General features: G+C 38.8%; 1 protein-coding gene across 1 annotated transcript in view; it reads left to right on the top strand.

Annotated features, from left to right (window-relative positions):
• ENPP3 (ectonucleotide pyrophosphatase/phosphodiesterase 3) overlaps positions 1-25,769 on the top strand; it is a 102,028-nt gene that overhangs the window by 50,423 nt on the left and 25,836 nt on the right. Inside the window, exons 12-19 of the mRNA XM_056126366.1 lie at positions 2,017-2,125; positions 3,971-4,099; positions 4,467-4,498; positions 10,542-10,669; positions 20,931-20,997; positions 22,553-22,640; positions 23,866-24,044; positions 25,684-25,735. Of these exons, the coding sequence (XP_055982341.1) occupies positions 2,017-2,125; positions 3,971-4,099; positions 4,467-4,498; positions 10,542-10,669; positions 20,931-20,997; positions 22,553-22,640; positions 23,866-24,044; positions 25,684-25,735 (784 nt within the window). The remainder of the gene's footprint in view (positions 1-2,016; positions 2,126-3,970; positions 4,100-4,466; positions 4,499-10,541; positions 10,670-20,930; positions 20,998-22,552; positions 22,641-23,865; positions 24,045-25,683; positions 25,736-25,769) is intronic.

Genomic DNA, 25,769 nt, shown 5'->3' with positions numbered 1-25,769 from the left:
ATATTGAATTGACTTCTAGCTCTGGGTGGTTTAAATGTCTCAAGAACTATTATTCATTACATAATATGCAAGTAAGTGGTAAGTGTGCTCATGCTGGTATAAAGGAGCCCCCTTCCCAGATTTGGAAAAATTAGATAGGTTGACTGTGGATAAAAATTCCTTGCCAGAGCAATTCTTCACTATGGATTAAGCCCCAATAATTTTGAAACAGATGCCTGGCTTTCATTCATAAGAAGATCAAGTCATTGCTCGATTTCAAGTCTTCAAGGATAATCTAACAATCTTGCTTGGGGGAACAGGCTGAAATTTAAAATCTTTTGTCAGTTGGTATAGTGGAACCTCAAGACCTTCAAGCATATCAATAAGCACACAATGCCTGTGGTGTGTGTTATGAGTGTAATAAGGAGTCCTGGGTGACTCAGCTCCCCTTACTCTTGAAATGTTATGTCAGAAAAATGAAAAAAGAGGAAATATTTGAATAATAGCGTGCCTCTCTCAAGACTTCTGTTGTTGTTTTGGGGGCCCACCCAGTAATATTGTGACTTTGAGCTTGGAGAGACTCCTGGAGGGACTCAGGGACCAGGGATTGAACCCAGGTTGGCCAAGTTTAGGGCAAGTGCGCTACAAGCTGAATTATCCCTACAGTCCAAGATTTTTCCATTGTTCATCATGCTAATGGATATCATCCTTTTATCACATTCTTATCTAAATATCAACCTGGTTTTTCTCCCTCTATGCATCATCTATCTAATACAATCAATGAATCCAAGGGTAACATTATATTTTAAGGCCTGGGCCTTTGTACAGACTATTGCTGCAAATGATATATTTCTCAAAGTATTACATTGATGATGGTATCAAGAATCTTGTTTGGTCTGGAGTGATATCACAAAGGACTATATGAGGGAATATGGAAGAAGACATTCAAAAATTTCATCCATGATAGTGAAAGTTTTCAAGCATGGAAAAAGTTTTCATAAATAGTTAAGATTATGGTTGAAATGACAAACAACTTCTGTATGGGTATGGTTGAAGGTGATGTGGAGAGACTCTTAGAGGTGATTCTAATGAATAGACCGACGATGGATTATCGGAACCAGAATAGGAATACCAGCAAAGAAGTGACAGGAAGAAAAGAGCTAAAGGTGGAGAAAAAAAAAAACTAAAGAAAAGTCACAGTTAAATTTCTACTTATAGATCTCAATAAAATCCTTAAGATATTTGAAAACATGAACCCCAATATGCCTCCACCAGGTTCTCAAATGGAGAAGAATGTTCATGGTACATAATTTGTTTACTGAGCAAAAGTGTTTGCTAAGAAATCTTAATACTTATTGAGCATGTTTTCTAAAGAAAAACTTGGGAGGTGGACACACTTGGTGGTGCTCATGGCTTACTCCTTACTCCTGATTATGTGCTCAAGGATCATTTCTGCCAGTGCTCAAAAGACTATATAGAATGTCAGGGTGCCAACCCAGTTTGGCTGCATGCAAGGCAAGTACCCTACCCAGAGTACTATCACTCTGGCACTAAATATGTTTTCTAAAGGATGTGGCGTGATTTATTTTTTTTATATATTTGAATTGTAAATAAATACTGGGCTGAATATCCTTGCATGTAAATTTTCATTTGTACTCTAAGTGTTTAGTCAGAACAAATGACCAGAGGTATAATTATTATGTTACAGGGTATTTCTTGCAAACTCCCTGAATCCATCCGTTCCATGGATCTCCAGTGTTGAACATTTTCATGTAATCTTTAACATGAAAATCTGAAAAAGTTTCAGGTGTTGTGACTACATATGCCCCAGATTTTTGGTTGGATGGTAGCGTGTCTTGCTTTAACATGATTTACTGCTTTGTTTATGAAAATTGAGATATTTAGTGTTTGGTAAATGTAATAGAAAGGGCATTGATGTCCTCTCACGTCTATTTCAAAACCCAGCAATATCAGTGTAAATAATGGTGAAGCAAGACTTAATTTATGAAGACAAACAATTTCAATTTTTCTTCTTAGGTAATTCAAGCCTTACAGTCAGTAGATAAGATCTTTGGAATGTTGATGGAAGGTCTCAAACTGCGGAACTTGCACAATTGTGTTAATATAATTCTCTTGGCTGACCACGGTATGTATGTTTTTAAAATCATCCTGTCATTCTGTCATTGATTATACTTTGATAGTCCAAAGACCATACTAAAATACTAAGGTTCTCAAGTAGAGAATGATCATGGTACATAATTTGTTTACCGAGCATAAGTATTTGCTAAGAAATTTTGACAGTTTTTGAGCATGCTTTGTAAAGAAAAACTTGCGTGGTGGACTTACCTGATGCTATTCTGGGTATTCAGGGAGAGAGCTCAGAGGCCTGGAGCATATGCTTTATAAGTAAGAGGCATGGTTTTGATTCCCAGAATCACACAGTCCCCTTAGCACTGATCAGAAATGACCTTTTGTTTTAAATCTGTTTTCTAGACCAAAAATTGCTAAAATGAGTCAAGAGTGTGGTAGACTGTAATGAATAGAGAACTAAAACTATATTTTTTATTTTTTGTCTTTTTGGGTCACATCCGGCAATGCACAGGGGTTACTCCTGGCTCTGCACTCAGGAATTACCCCTGGCGGTGCTCAGGGGACCATATGGGATGCTGGGAATCAAACTCAGGTCAGCCGCGTGCAAGGCAAATGCCCTACCCGCTGTGCTATCACTCCACCCCTAAAACTATATTTTCTAGATTAATGTCATCAAACTTATTCTGAAGATTCCAAAGGCAGGTCCTTGTATAACTGTCCAATGTCCAATGTCCAAAGGCAGGTCCTTGTATAACTTTTCATTCAGCACAGCGGTATGGCGTTTGCCTTGCACGCAGCCAACATGGCCGACCCGAGTTCGATTCCTCTGCCCCTCTCAGAGAGCCCGGCAAGCTACCGAGAGTATCTCGCCCTCATGGCAGAGCCCGGCAAGCAACCAGTGATGTATTCAATATTCCAGACACAGTAACAACAAAGTCTCCAATGGAGACGTTACTGGGCCTGCTCGAGCAAATCGATGAACAACGGGAGGGCCCTTACCTTTACCTTTACCAATGTAATAATAGGATTTGTTTTCCAATTAACATTACAAGGAAATAATGTTGAACAAAACAATGTTATTTGAGGCCCTGCTATAATCTTTTGTCCAGTAAATACTTTTAGATGCTGACTCAATGCCAATCACTTTATTAGATCTTGCATTTTCAGAAGTATATAAAGCAGAAATGATTTCTTTTTCAATAGGGTAGTTAGAACTGTTTTATAATTAAGAAAACACTCAAACTAAACTTCAGTAGCTGTGAAAGAACTATGTATGGGGTGGGAAGAGGAAAGGCCATGTCTTCAGAACTCTTCTTTATATTTTTGAATATCAAGACAATGATAAACATAGTGATTTATTTATTAGCTTTTTTAATAGCCCCCCTTTTTGAGCACATCCTACTTATACACATTGAAATAATATACTTATGAGACACCCGTAGTCTCTTAATTTTTCCTAGTTTCTTTATTTTTTATTTAAATAATATATTTGATTTTTAAAATTTCTTTTTAAAATTTGAAACTATATATCTGTGTATTTAAAAATGTATCTTGCTTAGCACACTAATAATTATTGTAAAAGACTAATTGCCATCTTATAGAGAATTTTCATTTTATCAAAATAACTCCATTTTCTCTAAGCAAGTGAACTGTTTATAATTCTAGTCCATAAATTTTATTAAAATGACCTTTCTTTTAAACATGAGAGGTCATTTGACTTTATTTTTCACTGTCAGGATTTTCAAACTTGTCTTTGAGAATATATTAATAGGGTAAATTGTATAGGCTCTTAGTAAAACTTAATTTGAACTCTATAACATGGAATATCTCCCATATGATATAATAAAAGACAACCAATGTTATAATCTCTATATATTTAGTAAGTTTCTTCTTAATTCAGGAATGGAGCAGACTTATTGTGACAAACTCGAATTCATGACTGATTATTTTTCTCAAATAAACTTCTACATGTACGAAGGACCTGCCCCTCGCATCAGGTCGAGAAATGTACCTGATGACTTTTATACCTGTAAGTATGAAGAAACCCATAGGAAGGAAAAGGTAAAACTGAAAGTAAACAACGAAAGTCTCTTGATTCTGATTTTGTAAAGTTTGTCAGGCCCCTTTTCTGACTTCTTGTGAAGATTGCACAGAAACAAATGAGAAATTTCTATGTTTGAAAACAGCAACCTGTAAAGTCTATGATAAATCTAATATTATTTTTTGTTAAAATATATACCATTCTATTCTAGTATGATAAAATAATTATATCTTAAAAATGTTTTATTTCATTTTATCAGATTATAGACATTAATAAATAAATGTGTTTGAGTTGTTCACAAGTTTTTGCAGTTGTCAAGTAACAATTGTAATGTTATTTTTTTCTTTTCAAACAGTTAATTCTGCAGAAATTGTTAAAAATCTCAGTGTAAGTATATGCTCTCCAAAAACATATATATGAATTAATGCAATGCCCTTACTCTGTATTTCAAGAAATTTATATTCTATATTTTGGAGTTTGATTCTCTTATCATTTACTTTTTTTTAACCCTCTACCAACATCATTTTACATGAATATTAGCTGTTAGCTGTTTTAATTTTTAGTTGAAAATTTCTAGTAGAATATTTAGTTTTGTTCATTTTGTGTTCAGTTTTTAGCTCTGTAGCCCAGGGAATAAGTTTGGAATAATTGTGGCATAGATTCCTAGTTTTCATACAACATTCAAAGGATCCTTGCACAGATAGATAGTGCAGGGGTGAAGGTTCTTCTCTTTCACACCATCAACCCTAGTTTCATTTATAGCACCATGCATGGTCCTTTGCGCACCATCGGGTGAGTCCTCAGCAGAAATCTAGGAATAAGCCCTGAAAATAACCAGGTATGGCCAAAATCTGAAAACGAAAAACAAAAAAACCCACTCAAATCCAAAGAGCACTTGCTAGTAAACTTCTGTGAATACTCATTTTCACAGTTTTTATGTGCCAGAATCAGAAAATGCGAAATACAATAAAAGACTTAATCTCTTTACCCTCGGTGTAATTAAAACTGCTTTTGATTGGTCCCCTCCATGTCCCAGGCTGTAAATAAATCAAATAGAGATAAATAATTAATTAATTAAATAAATAAATAAAGAGCGCAGATCAAACTCCAGGGAGTTGAAAACAATCTGTTTTTCCATGATGGAGTTCACTGCTATGGAGACACTTTAACGTGATTCTGTGCTAATTTTCATAGTTTTATATTCAAAGTATATTCATATAGATGTACATCTATGATAGCAAATACCTGACTTTATCATTGCTTGGAATGATGCTGAATTTAGGTATAGCAGAGGCTATTAAGCTAAGAATTGTTAAGATGAAATATAAATGATTGCAAGAAGAAATATGATTACTGTAACCAGAGACACACTGAAAATAATAATAAATAAATTATTTATTATTTGTAAGATAATAGTTTTTTGCCTTGCACGTGGTTAACCTGGGTTCAATGCCTCCGCCCCTCTCGGAGAGACCCGCAAGCTAACGAGAGTATCTCACCTGCACGGCAAAGCCTGGCAAACTACCCGAAACATATATACCATATGCCAAAAACAGTAAGAAGTCTCACAATGGAGACGTTACTGGTGCCTACTCGAGCAAATAAATTGGCGAACAATGGGAGGACAGTGCTACAGTGCAGTGCTACAATAATTTTTAAAGTTTTTTTGAATTAACATTTATTTTAATTATTTTATTAAATTAAAATAATTTTTAATTAAAATTAAAAAAATAAATTTTGAAGTAAGAATGACCCCTAGAACAGAAATCCTTTGGAGGTTCAATTGCTCCCTTTTCGGTTACCCTTCCTGGTAATGACAATCTGGCCCCCTACTGGTCAAGAGTATATATGCAGCATGGTCTGCTGATTGGTTATATCTCTAAATCCTCTCATTCCCCCTTTCTTTCCCCCATTATTTCGTGAATCATATCACTGAAGTCCTGTTAGTGAGGTCAGAAGGGTAATTATCATTATCACCACTGGGATTATGACGGTAAATCTCTCACAGTGGTGGTGCAAGAAGACTGGAAATCACAGGACTTCAGAAATCCATTACTCCCAGGAGCCCGTAGGATGTTCAGTGACCCAAGGTACCTACATGAGCAAGCGGAGGCCAAGAATTCCATGCCCAGTGGCACCCACGTGTATCAAACTAAGGCCCTACAGATATGCTGCCTGAGGCCTCAGTGCTGTAAAAGCATCTGTGACCTTTGGCCATAGCCAGGTATGCTTGAGAGAGGACAGATAACAGGACATGCAGCCTCCCAGGAGCGGCACAGGGTGGTCTACATGAGCACCACAGGTTCCCTGGTGAGCACTATAATGGTGGGCATGAGCAGCAAAGCTGAACATGCCTACAGGTAAGCACGTAGGCAAACACTGACAGCTAAAAGGGCATAAGCCCTGGCAAGCTGAGACTGATGATTCCTGCACTACAGTCAGGAGTGTGACCTGCCTTGGAGCATCACAAGTGTGTGTGACCCAGCCTCACAACAACAGTAGCAACAGAGGAAAAGGAGAAAAAGGGGTCGGGGAATCCATTTCACCACATCACAGGTGCAGACTGCCTTGGAGCTAGAGTCCCCAAGAAATGCAGTGCCCTTTCACAGACTAGTTCAGAATTTGCAGGAAAATATTCCATGTATGTTGGATAACACTGGATTGTTTTTGCTGCTCCTGAAGGGAGCTAGGGATTATTGAGCACTCCTATAACAGTGCAACTGAGGCCCAACTAATAATCCTATGTTGCTTTTCTCTTTCCTTTATACCATTTGATTGGTTTATTTGGCAATGTCCATTTTGTGTAGACACAGGAAGACAATTAATGCTATGCTATGTAACATGGGAATGAACTCCAAAATATTTACTTGACTCATGTAGTAGAACAACAATGCAGGTAATGATGTTCTGTGTCCTACATAGAGTTTATATTGGATAAGCAGAACTAGCACAAATTCTGTACCTCCACAGTATTCTGGTTGTGTGGCATACAGCAGCAGCAACTTTGTTCTTACATAAAAGGACCCAATATTTCAACTCTAGTGTCTTCACCTCAAATTATAAAATGTAAAAAAAAACCTCCTTCTTTACAGGTTAACAGTGTACCCCTAATTTTCTTTGGACTTGCTCTGGAAATCTGCCAGCCTAGAAAAATATGACCATTTGCCTAATGATCTGTGTTCCTGAGGGTATACTCTAGTCCCTGCATCTGTGGAAGCTCTAAGCTTATCAGATGCTATCATGTTCTTGCCTGGGGCTTACTGAATGAAAAAAAGTAAGGTTAAAAAAAAAAAGAGAAGAAAAATTAACTTGCATATGAGACCAGGAAAGGAAAAAAACCTGATACAATTGATGTACAATAAATAATTTTCTCCCCCATCCCAACCCTTCATTTTTTTTAACTCTATCTACTCTCCTATTTTCTTTGCACTTAAAATTTGGTTTTGTGATACCAGGGATGGGTCAAAGGGCTGGAACACATGTTTTGCCTATGGGAGCACTGTCCCATCACAGGGAGTAGCTGTTGAGCACCACCAGATGTGACTGACGCCCCTACTCCAATTGTTTTTGTTCACTTTCATAATGGTTCTTGTTTTACACGTAAACTTTTTATTTCCCTCATTTAGCCTGAGCATGAGGCAAAAGTAACCCACACTTAAAATATTTAGAAAGGTATTAAACAAGAAAATGAAGAAGTCAAAAGTATATCTTTCTCTATTGTCTTACCTGTTTAGTGTTTTAATCTTTTGTCCTTAAAAAAATTCCTTTTGAAAGAAAAGAAGTTCCCTCATCAGTTTTAATTCTCATTTCTCTTGCAATTCTATTACCTTTTTTCTTTATGGGAATAGATTTCAATGCAGTTTGCATTTTCACTGTATTTTAAACCTGCCATTTACCAGTAGTGTCAAAGAAACAAAAATATTGCTTCAATTTAGTGGAAATCTATGTGTTGCTCACAAATGTGAAGACAACACCAGTTTTCAAAACTGCTGATTTGAAGAGTAAGTAAATATAGTTTATTTCAAATATAAATTGAAATTTTTCCATTTGCTATTTTTTCATTTCCATTTCCAAAATTTTCTATTTACTTTTCTTCACGAGAAGTAAAGAGACTAAAGCTGAGAGGAAAAGAAAGCCAAAGTAGCCTTATTAGGGGCACTCCTGGAGTAACTTCAGGGGTCTCTAAAGAGGCCCGTGAGGCTGCTTGGGCATCTTATTGGGCAGTTTTCGGTGGGGAAAGGGGTGGAATGGAATGAGGAAGTAGGAACTGGAGCTTCTTAGCAAGTTTTTCCTAGATAGGAGCTTCTCTACAAGTTCCAGGAATTCCAATAGACTGCTTACTGAGTCCTGCCTGCAGATACTCAGCGGAGGTTTCCAGGAGGACTTCTAGCCCCCAGGCTGTTTTAGTTTTTTTTTTTTTATTGTAGGAGTACTGATATTTATTCAGCCACTAGCTTAACTGATTGAATTGGGCATGAACTCCACCTTACTTTTTAAAAAAAATTTTTTATAATTTTATTTATTGAATCACCGTGAGAGTAGTTACAATGCTTTCAGGTTTAAGTCTCAGTCATACAATGAAACACTCATACCTTCATCAGTGCCCATTTTCTACCACCCCAAACCCCAGTATACCCCCCATCCCACATCCTTCCCCTACCTGTGGGGCAGATGATCTCCACATTACTCTCTCTCTCTCTACTTTGATTACATTCAATATTTTGACAGACCCACCATTATTATTTGGGCCTATACCCCAACACTCAGATCTGCTGAAAAGGCAACACTAGCAGGCAACACTAGACAATCTGTTTTCTATTGCGGGTTATGAATAACATATGGTGTCAAGTGGCTGCAGTAATGGCCGCGATATTTTGGAATTCCGAAGTTTTAACAATTAAATCTGGAGGAATTTCTGCCAAAACCTGCTGGGTTCCAAGATTTGTTCCTGAGTCTCTGGGATCATGGCCGTTAAGCAGCTTGATCAGGAGGCAGAAAGGCCATTCATGGCGGGGTCTCCTTGGGATGGGGAGGAAAAGGTCGGCTCCACCCCCATCCCGTGATGCCCCGCATGTCTTGTCACTGAGGGCCCAAACCAGACTGCCCAAAGGCCTCTGGAGGATGGTGGCCACAGAGCTGCCTAGGGGTAGCAGGCGGAGAGACAACACCCTTCCCCCCCCCGCCCCCCCCCCCCCCCCCCCCCCGGAGCGGCCCGGCAACCGTAACTTACCGAGGGTCAGGACGCATTTCTGCCAAAAGCCACTGGGTTCCGAGAGTTGTCTCTGAGTCTCTTGGATCATGGCTCTTAAGCAGCTTGATCAGGAGCCAGAGAGGCCGTTCATGGGAGGCAACTCGGGGTCTCATTGGGGTGGGGAGGAAAGGGCAAGCAGCAATTTTGGGGTATCTGCATCATCTGTGATGCACTCGCCTTGCAGGCACAGATTGATCTGCTGTTGGCACCATACCCCCATGTTTTAAACTTATATCTGCTAAATAATTAAAAAAAATTTTTTTTATTGAGTCACTGTAAGATAGACCCTTACAAAGCTGTTTATGATTAGGTTTCAATCAGTGTTCCAGCATCCATCCCTCTGCTAACTTTTCATGTGTATTTCAAACAAAAATTGTAATTTGTCATTCTTAGTCTAGATACATCTATTTCATTTCAAAAAGATGCTTATATTTATACGATAGCACAGCAGGTAAGGTGTTTGTCTTGCAAGCAGTCAACCCCGGTTCGATTCCTCCATCCCTCTTGGAGAACCTGGCAAGCTACCAAGAGTATCTCGTCCGCATGGCAGAGCCTGGCAAGTTATCTGTGGCGTACTCAATATGCCAAAACAGTAACAACAAGTCTCATAATGGAGACATTACCAATGCCCTCTCGAGCAACTTGATGAACAATGGGATGACAGTGCTACATAAACTTTAAATGCATGTAATTTAATTTAATCATATTGTCAATTGCAGCCTAAACATCATTGCAGCAATATAAATGATGTAATTAAGAAAGTGGCAATGATGATGCTGGATTTAATATTCTTATTGTATTAGCCAAGGCTAAATTCTCTTTTATAAAAGTGTTTAATAGGGCCAGGAGATAGTACAGGGATCCAAGTGCATACAATGCCTGGGACCTTGTTGCATTGCTGTCATAGCAAAGCTCCAAGCATCATGGGATGCTAACCCTGATGGTCCCAGGCACTGCTAGGGTGACTCCTATTGTCCACAGCCACAGACCTAGCACAAAACTACCAGTCACTTGTCTAAGCATGGGCAGGAGTTCTCAGAGCACCTCTGTGAGACCCCACCACCAATAAAAGGGGTGGGGTTGTGCTAAATCAATTCCCTTTGAAGATAAAATTATTGAATGACTTGAATACTTACTGCCTTTTGGACAGAAATAATTTACCTGGATTTTTTTTTTCAGTGCAGAAAACCTGACCAGCATTTCAAACCTTATTTGACTCCAAATTTGCCCAAACGACTACACTTTGCTAATCATGTCAGAATTGACAAAGCTCATCTTTTGGTGGAACGACAGTGGCTGGCTGTGAGGTAAGTGTCTCTTATCATGTAGTTCTTGTTTCTTTTCTCGTATTTTGGGCCACACTGGGATATACTTGAAACTTCTTTTACTTTATTTTTTCTTTTTTTGCTTTTCGAGTCACACCCAGTGATGTTCAGGGGTTACTCCTGGCTCTGAACTCAGGAATTACTCCTGGTGGTTATTGGGGGACCATATGGGATGCTGGGAATCGAACCAGGGTCGGCGGTGTGCAAGGCGAACGCCCTACCTGCTGTACTATCACCCCAGCCTCCGATACTCTAAACTTACTTCTGCCTCTGTGCTCAGGGATTACTTCTGGTAGGGCTTGTAGACCATCTGGTGTAGGATAACATTGGTTTCACCTTCCTCCCTGGCCACAGGGAGCTTGGGTTTGTTGATTGTTTCCCCAACCTGTCAATTACCTTTGCCTCCTGATCAGACTCTGTTTACTTGTAAATATTGTAATGTCAGTATTTCTATTTAGTGTCCTTTGCATGGTTGGTTACTTCAGAGCAGTTACTTTTTGTATGGACACAGGAAGACAGTTAAAAAAACATGCTTTTGTAACTTGGGAGTTAATTAACTCCAGATAGTATTACCTTCTGGACATCTACTCTCTCAACTTAAGCCTCAGTTGCCCTTACTTCCTAGATCCCCAAAAGCAGGGTCCCGAGGAGGGACTGGATGGACCCAGACAGAGCAGGCTGTGAGCTACCCTGGCATCAAAATGGGTCAGGCTAAAGTGCCATAATACTTAACTATAAGTTAAGAGCATGGTGATGGACATTCTGTCATGATCCAAAAAGTAATAACCAGCTTCAGACCCTGCTAGGGTTAGGAATGATTAATTAATCCAGACTTAGCACTGTAGTCTGAGTCTGTGGCGAAATGTCCCCAGTAGAATCACTCTACAAGCCTAAATGTGTCTTTACAGAATGGCAAATATTAGGAAGTAGAATTAAGAGGTTAATTAAGTTACTGGTCTAAGGAGAGGAGAAAACACCTTAAGTGCTGTTTTGCCCTTGTGGGTTTCAAGTGGTCAGGAAGACTCGATAAAGATGTTGATTGTGCCTGGGAGAGGCGGGAGGCCTGGTTGGGGAGGGTTGGTGAGAGAAGAGGGGGTTGAGGTGGTGGTGGCAGCCACAGTGCTGAGTTAGAGACTGTTGGAGAAAGCTGAGAGAGTAAGAGAGTTGTGAGGTGCTGGCTACAGCGAGAGTGGCGAGTTGATGGCAGAGAGAGAGAGAGAGAGAGAGAGAGAGAGAGAGAGAGAGAGAGAGAGGTGTTGGCAGAGAGAAAGGTGGAGATTACTGCAGAGGAAGGTAGAGAGAGAGAATAGTTGGGCGGAGTTGGAGATAGTTGTGGACCAAGTTTTGACCAGAGGGGGAGGGAGTTGTGGAGAGAGTTTGGGAGAGACAAGAGATGGAATAAATGGCAACTGATCACCAACCAGCTTTTCTCTCGTTTCTCATTCATCTGCCCATTCCCTGGGTGGGGAAGAGGTTCCAAAACTGAACACGGGCAGTGAGAAAGAATCACCCGGAGAGACAGTGAACATCCATTAATATGTAATCACCCATAGTGTCCCATAATGTCAGTATTTCCAAGTAAGGGAGCAAGAAAGGTGCCTTTCTTTGGTCAGGCTATCAATTCACCTTGGAGCTGATCCCTTCAATTTATTATTGGATTCCCCATCACACCAAGTTCAGTGGGTTTAGGAACTATGGAGGAATTGTTACCATAGTTTCAGTGAAGTGGGGTTGGCAAGTTCAAGTCAAACAGTAGGCAACTCTTCCTGGGAATTTGGCTCACATGACCACCTGTTCTGGCTCTTAATCCTGCTCTTGGCAGTCTTACAGATAACTTTTTTGTTCAAGGCACTGAAAAAAAAAATGCTTCTAGCACATAGCATTTCGTGGTCTCCTCATATTCACTAATGTATATGGATGAAGATAGAGGTAGTCATTTCTGCAGCTTCAATGTGTGCCCTATTCCTCCAGCTGGTACGAATGTTCTTGGCTTAAGGCTGATTACAGCTCATAGTTTGTCTCGTTTCTATCACTCTAAGAATACCTAAAGGGTTCTGCACTGTTAAGACAAACACAGTTTCTACCTTACAATGCTCTTAGTGTCAACATCAATGAAGGGTTTCCTGCAGTGGTTTAGAAATCACTAAAGTGGCTTAGACACTTTCTCAAACTCAAGATGACATAAGGACAGTAGTGGAGGGTCATGGGCACTTTGGTGGTCGGTGGTGGTATGCAGCAAATTTGCACATTAATATTATAAACTTTCACTCTAGGTGACCATATTACCTAAACTATAATAAAAAAATTTTCACTTTCTAAAAGAAAAAAAAATTTACGCAGCTAACCTGAATTCGATCATCAGTGTCCCATAAGGTTCCCTGAGCCCTTCAGTAGTGATTCCTGAGAGCAGAAGCAGGAATAACCTCTGACAACCTCCGGGTGTGGCCCCAAAACTAACCAAGAAAAAAAAATTACTGGAAATCCCCCCAAAACCAAGCAAGCAAACAAAAAATTACTGGAATCCTAACTGTACTCTCCTAGGACAAAGTATACAGTTTCACATATGAACACTAGATGGCACTGGCCTATCTTCTTGAGACTAGTTAGGCTCAGGGTGTTATGTGTACTATGACATGAACAAAATTAAATTTTGGTAATATTATATGTACAACATTATTAATAATGCATGTGTATGATATGCAAATAATTACATTAACAAAAGTGGGTGAGTTCTACAAATATTTATTTTATGAATAGATCAGTGAAGTTGGTCATTGATAATACAAAATGAGGAAGTACCCACCTATCTGACCATATCAACAAGGGATTATAGGAGATTCCATTCCCCAGAATACTCCTGGGTATCACACTAACACCCTGTCTCTAACTACGAGTTTTGTATATTTGGCAATTAGTTTGAGGTAAATTAGTAAGAGTCTAAGAGTTAGGATTTGACTTTCACGTAGCTTGTAAGAACCTGGACAAAATAATATCTTTGGATTTAATATCTCGTAACACAAGATTACTCTGGTTTTATTTTTCTCTTATAATTGATATACAAAACAATCTAAGTTATAATAAAGGAAATGTTGACTATAGCCCTAAGTAGAGTAACTTTTAATCTGATTAAATCCTGGATTCATTCTATCATCACCAGTTTTTAACCCACAAGTTAAGGATACTTATTTTCTTAGTTCAAGAATGCTGTTTTAGTAATAGCATTTAATATCTATCAATATCTATATTAGATTCCCTTTCCAAAACTATACAACACTTCATTCTTTAATGTAATTTTCTTCCTCCCCCTCCTCCCTCCTTCTTTTTACTCTTCCTTTTTTCCATAAACAATGTTATATATTTCTTTTTTTTTATAATTTATTTATTTATTGAATCACTGTGGGAAAAGTTACAGAGCTTTCGGGTTTAGGTCTCAGTCATGTAAATATCAAACACATTTCCCTTTACCAATACTTATTTTTAACCCCAAACCCCAATAGACCCCCACCTCCCACCCCTCCCAATTCTTGTGAGGCAGATGAGTTCTAGTTAATACTCTATCTACTTTGACTAGATAGATTGTTTCGATAGAAGATGCACAATTATTGTTTAGAGTTTACGACCCACCCCCCACAATCAGATATGCCAAAACAGCGTTGTGAAATGATTTGCTTTCTACAACTTGGCCGCGCGGTTTTGAATTTCTGCTATTTTACTTATTGACCCTGGAAGAATTTCTATTAAAAGTTAGCTAGTTAAGAGATTGGTTTCTGTGCCCTGGAGTTGTGGCCGTGCCGGAGAGCCGCTCATGGGGGGCAGCCAGTGACCTCGGTCGGGCGTGAAGGACGGCCCAGAACGCCCCCCTTCCCATGAGGCCCCCGCTGCCCCCCGCCCCCGGCTCAGACCTGCTGTCCACAAGGCTCCCGTGTGGCCGCCATCTTTCTTTCCAGAGAGGAGCGGGCGGGCCGGTCAACACCCTTTCCCCTCCGGGCAGGCTTGGTGGCGCGGTTTAACACATAGTCCATTTGCTTTTCTGCTCCAAGCGGCTGGTTCTCTGTGCTAAGTCCTTGTGCCTCCGGGGCCGTGGCCGTGCCAGAGAGCCGCTCGTGGGGGGCAGCTGGCGACCTCGGTGGGGCGTGGGGGACGGCCCACAAAGCCCCCCTTCCCATGAGGTCCCCGCCGCTCCCGCCCACCCCGGCTCAAACCGGCTGTCCACAAGGCTCCCGTGCGGCCGCCATCTTTCTTTCCAGAGAGGAGCGGGCGGGCCAGTCCTAAACAATGTTATATATTTCTAATTTAAGAATTGTTTCAAGCTGTAGTTGAAGTATAGTTAAATTACACTTTCAGAGAATATAATAAAAATTTTCATGTTATGAGCAGAAACTGACATATATTCCAGATACCATTTGCCTTGCACACAGCCCACCCGGCCGAGCCGGATTTAATTCTTCCGCACCTCTTGGGAGCCCGGCAAGCTACCAAGAGTATCTCGCCCACATGACAAAGCCGGACAAGCTGCCTGTGACTTATTCAATATGCCAAACACAGTAACAAGAAGTCTCAAAATGAAGACGTTACTGGGCCCGCTTGAGCAAATGGGAGGATCGTGATTCAGAATAAAGATAACAGACACGATTTTCATCATAAGAATGTGTATTTCAATAAGGACTACAACAATTATAATTATGTACGACAAATGTTATACTAGAGTCAAGAAAGATGTCATTACACAGCTCAGGCGCTGATGTCAGATAATGCTTCCAAATTCATACTCTGGTTACATTTTTGTTTTCTTGGTTTTTGTTGGGCTGGAACAATAGCACAGCGGGTATGGCATTTGCCTTGCAAGGGCAACCTGAGTTTGATTCCTCCGCCCCTCTCAGGAAGCCAGGCAAGCTACTGAGAGTATCACGCCCACACGGCAAAGCCTGGCAAGCTACCCATGACGTATTCCATAGGCCAAACACAGTAACAAGTCTCACAATGTTACTGGACCCACTCAAGCAAATCGATGAACAACGGGAGGACAGTGACAGTGGTTTTTGTTTTGGGGCCACACCTCACAATGCTAAGGGCTTACTCCTGGTTTGTGTTCTTGGATCACTCCTGACATGGTTCATGTGATCATATGTGTTGTCAGGGATCAAACCCAGGTCAACTGCATGCAAAGAAAGTGGCTTGCCTGCTGTAGTATGTCCTGGGTACTCTGGCTAGATTTTGAAACTCAGACCAGGTTATGTTAAGTGAGACACATACAGCAGGCTCACCTGTGAAGTTTTGTATTCTACATATTCTACAGAGGCCCTCAGGCACTCAACTAAGAAAATAAGAACGGAAATGCAACCCTTGTCCAGTTCACTAAGTCCTAGGGGACGGAGTCTGCCAAGGAAGCCTGTGTCCGCTTTTTTTCTGGAAACATTTGGCCCAGAGAAATTGGGACACTTTTAAAAGTCTGTAACAGCTCAGGGACAAGGAAACAGAAAGATTCTGGTTTCTAGGGAGAAGAACTAGACTTCATCAATTGCAAAAGATTTTCTATTTGGGGCTATAGAGTGCATGAAGCTGCCTTCTGCATGAGGGATATTATCTTAGTGAATTAGGCATGAATTTTATTTTTATTTATTTTTTCATTTTTTTAGGCATGAAATTTAAACTGTCAAGAAAGCAGGAGGCCTTGTAGTCAGTGTCTGGGAGTAAACGTAGTGGCATTTGCTTTTCAGATAACTTAGTGCTGTTGCCAAAAGAGTGAAGGGAAACCCATTAGATGAATGTCATGAGCTGTTCTTCATGACTGATAGTCCCAATCCAGGTTGTATAGGTGGTGGTGGTGGCTGGGGAGGGGAATGCTGACAGTATTTAGGTAGCAATGTTATCAGGAATGTCTGTATGGTGAACCTATGACTTGGATTTTTGAGGATAAAAGAAATTTTTCTATGTTCTATTTCTAGGATAATTTTTCACATGATCTCATATTTGTATTCATTAAAACTTGTGTCTTCATTTGCAGAAGTGATAGTGTTAAATATGATTAGGGGTGTGTGTGCGTGTGTGTGTGTGTGTGTGTGTGTGTGTGTGTGTGTGTTAGGTGGGAAGGGTTGGAAGTTTAGAATAAGAATAACCAACGAGGAAGTTTGTTGAGGTTAGAGTGATTAGGCATGGAAGAGGAAAGAAGGGAATGGTAAAAGTGCTACAGAGCACAGGAAGGACGTGGTAACTGGGAATTGGGAAGGAAATCTTGTTTATCTCTAATATATATCATGACCCCGAGCAACAAAGTAACCCGATCTTGGTTTTGCCTTTACTAATTAGACATGGATAAAAACCATTTATCCATGGAATTTCTTCCAAAGGAGTTCACATAGTACTTGGGAATCGAGCAAAAATATTACAGATAAAATCAGCCCATCTTTTCCAAATTTAAGCTTTCATTTTCCCATATGTAATTCCCAGAACCAAACAAATTGGGTGGAAAGCATGAATATAAGCAATTAGAAAGAGCATATTTCTAAGGTTTTCACTGGGAAATCAAGAAAACATAGAGCTTTTCAAACTTTTTTTTTATTGCTTTCAAGTAAAACTGATATTTAGAAAGGTTTTCTTAATTAAGTTGGCCCAGGAGTTGAAAATATTTTTAAAACTATGTTTTTCTGGATAGATAAAGGATCAAGTTTAGGAAATTTACCAGTGATTTGACTTAAAAGAATTTTTTTCTTTTTTTGTTAGTATATATTCTAATCTCTCACAAATAATATAAAATTAAAACATATCCCTAATGATTCAAGTGTTCGTATACCTACTATATATCTATACAAAGATAAAAATATTTAAAAATAAGTTTGACTTATGGAGCTAGAGATAGTACAAAGGGTAGGACTCTTGCTTTGTACAACGGTAATCTAGGTGCAATCCTTGGCACCCCTATATGTACCCTGAGCGCCCAGGAGTAAGTCCTGAGTGCAGAGCGAGCAATAAACTCTGAGCATTGATAGACCTGGACCAAAAACAAAAACAGAAAAGGTTTGACAGCTTTATTGCAAGTCAGATAAAGACATGAACTGACACCTTGGGATAATCAAATTTAAACTCCTTGTCACAACTTCTTTTGTTACAATTAGTAAATCTTTTCTTTCTTCCCTCTATTGGGTAGTTGAGTGTAGTCATCTCAGTGTTGAAATTCATTTTATTTTAATTTTTTAACTAAGACTTACAAAATTGTTCATAATGAGAACTCAGACCTAAAATGTTCCAACATCAATTTTTTATACTACCAGTGTCAACTTCCCTTCACCAGTCCTGAGGTACTCTCCTATCCCCAATCTGCCTTCTCAATAGGCAGATTTTAAAGTTTGGTTACTGTAGTTTGGGTTTCATACTTATAGTGTTGTTTATAAATATATAAGCAACCAATGAGTCTGAACATCCTGCCCCTGTTTCTGTTTCCTCCCATCTGCCTCTCACTTCTTTGATTGATTTTCTTCTCTGTCCTCATTTCTATAATCTAGGATCCAGGGTAATCTAAGTATTCCTAGATTTGATATCTTGCATTACTTTGTCCTATATATACCAAAGATAAGCGAGATCACCCAATATTTGTCCTTCTTCTGTATTACTTCACTTAACATGATGTCCTCCAGTTTCATCCAAGTTGCAGCAAATGGCATGATTTCATCATTCCTTGCAGTTGCTTAGTATTTCATTATGTATATATTCCAAACCTTCATTATCCACTCATCTATTGTTGGATACGTGGCTTGATTCCATATCCTATCTATTGTACTAAGTGTTGCAATAAATAGTGGTGTTTACATATTCTTTGTCAGGGTGGGAGATGGGGAACACCTGGGGTTACTCAGGGGTCACTCCTGGAGGAGCACAGGTGCCATATGGGGTTCCAGGGATTAAATCTGGGTCTCAGCCACACATGCAAGGCAAGTATCCTGCCTGCTGTACTATCTTTACAGACCCTGTATGTATTCTTCTTCTTCTTTTTTTTTTTTAGTGTAGGAGTACTGCTATTTATTCAGCCACTGATTAGGCTGATTTAATTGGGCATGAACTCCACCTTATTTTTTTTTCATTTTGGTATTTGATATGCCAAACACAGTAACAACAGAGTCTCACAATGTAGACATTACGGGGCCCGCTCGAGCAAATCAATGAATATGGAAGGACAGTGCTACAGTGCTACAATAATTTTATTTATTAAATCACCGTGAGAGTAGTTACAAAGCTTTTGGGTTTAAGTCTTGGTCATACAATGAAACACCCGTACCTTCACCAGTGCCCATTCTCCACCCCCAAAAACCCCATTATACCCCCATCCCACACCCTCCCCCTACCTGTGGGGCAGATGATTTCCACATTACTCTCTCTCTACTTTGATTACATTCAATATTTTGACACCAGACCCACCATTATTATTTGAGATTTTCCCCCAACACTCAGATCTGCCTAATAGGCAACAGTAGACAATTTGTTTTCTATTGCTGGTTATGAATAACATATGATATCTCACAGCTGCAGTAGTGGCCGCACGATTTTGAAATTACAAAATTTTAGCAATTAAATCTGGAGGGATTTCTGCCCAGACCTGCTGGGTTCTGAGATTTGTTCCTGAGTCTCTGGGATCATGGCCATTAAACAGCTTGATCAGGAGCCAGAGAGGCCGTTCGTGGGCGGCGACTCAGGTGGACTCTGTATGTATTCTTTTGAATGAATGTTTTTGTAACTAGGGGATAGATACCCCAAAGTGGAATTACTAGGTTGTATGGCAGCTCTATTTTTACTTTTCTGAGAAATTTCCATGAATATTTCCATAGAGGCTGACCCAGATAGCATTCCTACCAGCAGTGGATGACAATTTTCTTTATTTCCACATGTCCACCAACACAGATTATTCCCATTTTTTTTCATATGTGACATTCTCACTGGTGTGCGATGACATCTCATTGTCATCTTGATTTAGATATCCATAATGACAAGTGATAAGAAGCATTTTTTCATGTGCCTATTAGCCATCTGCCTGTGTTCTTCAGAGAAGTGTTTGCTTATGTCCACTCCCCATTTTTGAATAAGGTTATTGACTTTCTGTTTGATCCTTTTGAGTACTTTACATATCTTGGATATTAATCCTTTATCTGAGTGTGAACATTTTCACCCAGTCAGTTATGTGTCTTTTAGTTTAAGCCAGTGTTTCTTTTACATGCAGGAAAAGAAATATCTTTTACATTACATCTTTTCCATTTGATGTAATCTCATTTGTTTGTTTTTGGTTCATTGTCTTTGTCAATAAAATTAATTTTTCTGCTTTGTGACTTATTTTTATTTAAGCTGAACAAGAGTAAGTTATAAACTTTTTAGTCACATTTTAAAATACTAAAATTCTTTCTTCAGTAAACCTAAAACCAAAGAAAATTTGTGTGTGTTTTTGTGTGTGCACGCGTGCGCACGTGCGTGTGTGCACACCCTGAGAAACAGGGAATTGAAAAGAAAGTGAGAGAAATATTTGCTAGCATGGTGGGTGTGGGTGAAGCAGAGTTCCTGATCCGTGCTAAGAGGGCTCAGGGTATTCCCTGTCTTACTTTGCCAACCAGTTCTGAAGTTCAGTGTGAGGATTGGAGGATGTGATGCTGCCTTTGACCTGTAGTACAGAAAAATACCTGAGCTACTTCTTCAAGGCTGCACTGAGTACTGTCTAGGAAGTGCGCGGTGCAGGGGATGGAATCCTGCACTGCTAGATGTGGGTCCCCACCTGTAAATTTTGCATATTCATTATTATGTTGTCTGAGTCAGATTAAGAAAAAAATCTATCTATCTATCTATCTATCTATCTATCTATCTATCTATCTATTGAGATCCTCTCAAACAGTGGGTCTAGCCATGCTCAGGGATCACTGGGATAGAGGGAGGGGCCATCCATGTGGATGGTGAAGAGGATGAAGATAAAAACTCAGAGGAGAACTCAGGGGTTTTTGTGCATGCAGGATATATCCCCCCAGACCCACTCTATTCTCTGCTATTCCACCTCAAGTCAAAGATATGCAATTTCCATTTATAGACTCGTGAATTTTCCTTTCCTTCTCTCCTTCATATTTCCTCTCTGGTGTGAATTTAAGCACGAGCATATTTATGCTCAGTAAACAATGAGATAATGACAGGAGCTACATTAAAAAAGTCATTAAAGCCCAGTTCAATATAGGGTTTAGCATAGAGCTATATTGATCACAGTGTTATTATTTCTTCATAGGAATAAAAATTACAGATTCTGCGGAGGAGGCAATCATGGTTATGACAATGAGTTTAAGAGCATGGAGGTAATTTACTGTCTTTTCTTTTATCAAACAAGTATTTGTTGATTATTTGCTTTGTGATAAATGTTTGGGTATTCGCTTTCTGATAAGTAATGTTCAAAGTGCTGAATAAATCCATAAATAAAATGAAGCTCCCTGACCTCATTTTAAGAGGGGAATTAGAACATTGGCGTATTAAAGAGTACATTATTTAATAGCCAGAGGGTCAGCACTGTAGGAAATAAAGAAAAGTAATTCAGAGTTGTTGGAAACAGGGGTGCTCACAGTTCCATTGGAGGTAGTGTGAAACTTTAAGTGAGATGAGGAGAGCAAAATTCATAGTGGTTGAGTGCAAAAAAAATTAAACCCAAGTACTGAGCTCTAAGTACTTCTACTTAAAGAAATTGATAGAAAAGGAGTTACTAGCAAAAGGAAATTAAAAGTAGTACCAGTCAGGAAGGAACGAAATTAGAAGGGACTGGTTTCCTCCCTTCCTGGTGTTTTGGAGTGTACTGGAAGTCAAAGTGACAAATTATTCAGAGCATTTCATGAATAAAATATAAATAATAACCGTCAATAGGTAAGTTTTGTGAAATATGCAACCTAATTGTCATTAACTTGTCTAGTTTTTGAGTCTCATTTGACTAGACACACAGACATACACAGACACACACATTCACAGACACAGACATAGAAACACAACACACACAGACACACAGACACACACACAACAATGCCTTCTTAATAGTGAAAAAAACATGATTTTAAGCTCTTTGTAAATATGCTGTTTCCTAACACTATTATGATAAATTATTTTTTTTGTAATTATTTGAAAATTTCCTGAAGTCAGAGAACTTTTCCATTAATTTGGGGACTATCTGATAATTGATTTAATTGTTGGAAGAAAAACATTTGTCTCTAATTCTTGCTGATATTCTTGGGGAAAAGTATAACATATGAAAATAATGCATATTACCAGAAAAATCATTGATTATCAATGCTTGATACCACTACTTATTTTAATCTAAAATAATTCTATAGATTATATAACAATTAATTAGTTTTAATTAAATACAAGTAAACGTACATCAATCTTTACATCCTATAAGTAGAAAAGAGATTTATTTGAGAAGATAGTGGGTTAGTATATACAAAGCAAAAATTTAATGCAAAGAGCCATCATTTTTGTCGTGTATTAATATATTTAAGCAATGATATGAAAGGAAAATGAAAAGAATATGTGACTAAATATGATGCATTTCTAATTTATATGTCTAGATATTGTAAGATTATGATAGCACTCATTGACCATTTGTGTTCGTTACTCTTTGAGCCCATGGATTGGAGGTACATGAAAACATGTGGATAGACAAATAAAGATAGTTGGAATCATATTTGTTTTGAATTGACACAGTATCGTAGGTGAAAACAATTTAAAGCTCAGTTTCAAAGTCAAACAGAAATACTTGGAAAGGACTGGAACACAACTTGAGTTTTTAAGAGAAGGAAAGTCATGTCTCTTCCAACTTGGGTTTGAATGTAGGTGGCATCCAGTAATGGTTTGATTCTTACCACGTAGGCTCTCTTTTTGGCGCATGGACCCAGTTTTAAAGAGAAGACTGAAGTTGAACCATTTGAGAACATTGAAGTCTATAATCTAATATGTGGTAAAGTATATTTAAATTCAACTGCAAAATGTGGCTTCTATTTCAAAAAGTACTGATTGTGAAATTGTTGATAAACTGAATCTCAGATAAATGTTCTCCATTCAGAGGAGAGGAAATAAAAATATGAGATTTTTATGCTATGGATTGCACCCAGTGTTGCTAGGAGCCTAGAGTCACTTCTGGAGATGCAGACACAGTCCAGTGTGTGGACAGCAGGGCCTGAGTGCTTAGGGGCTAGAGGATACACAAAATGGTGTTTGGGGTGTCTAATGGTGTAGGGAATAAACTCAGGGCCTTTCATGAGCCATCTCTCAGCCCCAAGGGAGAAGTTTTATAAGTGGAAACTATTCTACAATGAAAAACTTTTACTTTTTCTAGTGCTGAAAACGTAAGATCTCAGTAGACCAACTTGATTCCTGTTTGGTTATCTAATTTACTAAGTAAAACTTGAGTAAATAAGATTACATGTCTAACATTAAAAAGCAGGAGAAACATACTTGTCTGTGTGAAAAACACAGCTAAAGTGTTCAACAAAGAGGATGAGAAGGACAAAATGTAATTAAAGAATGTGCTGTACCATTATTAAATGAAATTCTTGTTTTCAAGACTGAATTTGTGGTCTGGACTGCTGGACCCTTGGAAGAGGCTTAGAAAGATCCCGATAAGATTAGAATTCCAGGAGAAATACATTTTATGGTACTCAGCAAGAGGCTCTGAAAAAGTTATTCTTATAAAACACTTGTGTTTTATTTTTATAGAAAAAAATCAGAAAAATGATCTCCCTATGAAGTAAAATCTACTAGCTTATTTTTAAAATATCTGTCCTTAGAGAAATGTCATATAATTAAATAAATATAGGACAGTTAATATTGTTAATAATTTAACTTTGTTAAGCTTGTTTTTACTGAATGGAACCTCTTCATGCAAGAAAACCATCAGATGCTTAAGGGAAATGGGATCACTTAAACAATAATGGTTTTCTCTTGGAAGAATAGAACGAGTTATGGGACTTCCCATAGCACATTCACAGACACTATTCAATTCTCCAGACATGCTAGTGATGGTGACTCTGGGGGAAATATTCCTAAACTGAGTGGTTACCCATGACTGCATTACCGCAGAATTTACCAAAGGGAGTAAACAGTAGCTATTCATTTGCTCACATCTCCTTCTTAACTGTTGTCTTCCAATTTAAAACTACTTTAAACTTCTTGTTTCAAAACAGATCTTCTACATATTCACCCAGCACCCAACAATGGTAGCCACGGTAGTCTCAACCATCTTTTGAAGGTGCCTTTTTATAATCCAAGCCATGAACAGGAAATGTCAAGTCCTTCTGACTGTAAATTTGATTCTTTGAAGCCTACAGATGATCTAGGATGTTCATGCCCTAAATTACCAAATGTAAGTAATAAATCATCCAGAATCCTATAAAAAAGCAAGCTAGTTTGTAACCTGGTTAGTATGCAACCAAGGTAGCTGTATTCCAGCTTTAATATTTGTCCAGAAAATGTATGTGATCTGCTGAGCCCTTTCTGGAAATGAGAAGAATAATACTAAACATATGTTTTGAAAATTGGAATGTCCTTTACAGAAATTCAGAAATTTATTCTTTTGCAACCTAAGTGATACTCACCACTGAGAACCAATCAAATTGTGGAGCTTTCTCTGATTTCCTATCAAAATTAATTAGGTGAATGGACTTGGTTATTTAGAGCAGAAAGAATTGGAAAGGTACGCTTCTGCGATCGAGTAAATACACACAGTGTGGTAGGTTCTGTGAAAGCTACTCAGCCCTCAAGTGGGAGGTGTTCATTTGTGTGACCTGCTTGCAGTCAGACAACAGTCAGGCAACACACAAAAGATCTTATTTTGTGGATCAGGGTCAAGGTTGAGTTTCTTAGCTGGAATTCAGGTCCTAGGAGACATCCAGCATGAGATTCTAGTGCTAGGAAGGTCCTCCAATGGTCAAGGAGTTAGAACCTGAGACTAAAATTTAAGGACCAGCCCCTCTATGAAAATGAAAGCATGTGAGTGGGTGGGGGTTGGCTTTCAACTGGATTTTCTGAGTCCAATTATCTGAAATTCTTTTAAGCTAAAAGGAAAACTTGCATGTCATGCTGATTCCAGGGATGCAAGTTTTGTTTATATTTATTTATTTAGAGTTAAACAAACATCAGCTTCCTCAGGTAAAATTTATCTCAGAGTCAAGGGAGAATTTTATATTCTCCAATCTTTAGAATTTTGTGCCACATAAATAACTCACCAGAAGAGGCTTGAAAGGACAAAAATCCAGTCAAAATCAAATCCACATAAGGATATGAACTTCTTATCTACAGCTGAAGATAATGTCAATAAACACGCCCCTTTACAATGATATACTAATTATTGTCAAGTAGGTGTTTTATCTCTCATTTCAGAGATAAAGAAGCTCAGAAATTGTTCAGGGTCACAGAGGATTTATCTGTCTGACAATAACCCCCAAGGTCAACTCTGTTAAAAAAACAAAAAGGTTCTTGCAGGGCAGGAGAGATTGTACAGCCTTGATCGTGGCCCACATGGGTTCAATTCCCAGGACCTGGTTATGATGCAATACCCAGCCCCAGAAGTGATCTCTTGAGTGCAGAACCAGGAGTAGCCTGGTTACTGGTTTACTGCTGGGTGTGGCTCATAAACAAAATCAAAAGTGTGTCCATCAGCTTCTGCATTTCCTGTGAGCTGATAAAAGCTCCAGAAAGACAAGGTCCCCTGAACTCAAGCTTACAGACGCAGAATCTGCTTTTTCACAAAACTTCAACAGAGTCGTATGCTGTTTCGTCCTGAGAAGCACTGGGATGTCATCCCAATATAATAGCTATTTTCAGCTGTGATCAAAACGCTCTGCTCCAATATCAGTGATATCTTTGCAAACTTCCACACCAAAAAAAAAATTACAGGGAGAAGTCATTTATTCAGCAAAGATTGCAAAAATGAGCTTGTCTGCCTTTAAAAATATGCATTATAATTTGGCTAAATTTTGCCTCTGTCCCACATTGTCTTGCAGGATGCTGCCATAGAGCATGTGAATAAAATGCTAAATCTCACCCAAAATGAAAGTAAGTTAATAGAAAACATGTTAAGTCTTTGGAT

The sequence above is a fragment of the Sorex fumeus genome, unplaced genomic scaffold (genome assembly GCF_029834395.1).
Source record: "Sorex fumeus unplaced genomic scaffold, SorFum_2.1 ptg000061l, whole genome shotgun sequence".
NCBI classification, from domain to species: domain Eukaryota; kingdom Metazoa; phylum Chordata; class Mammalia; order Eulipotyphla; family Soricidae; genus Sorex; species Sorex fumeus.
This window is presented reverse-complemented; position numbering and strand designations above follow the sequence as displayed.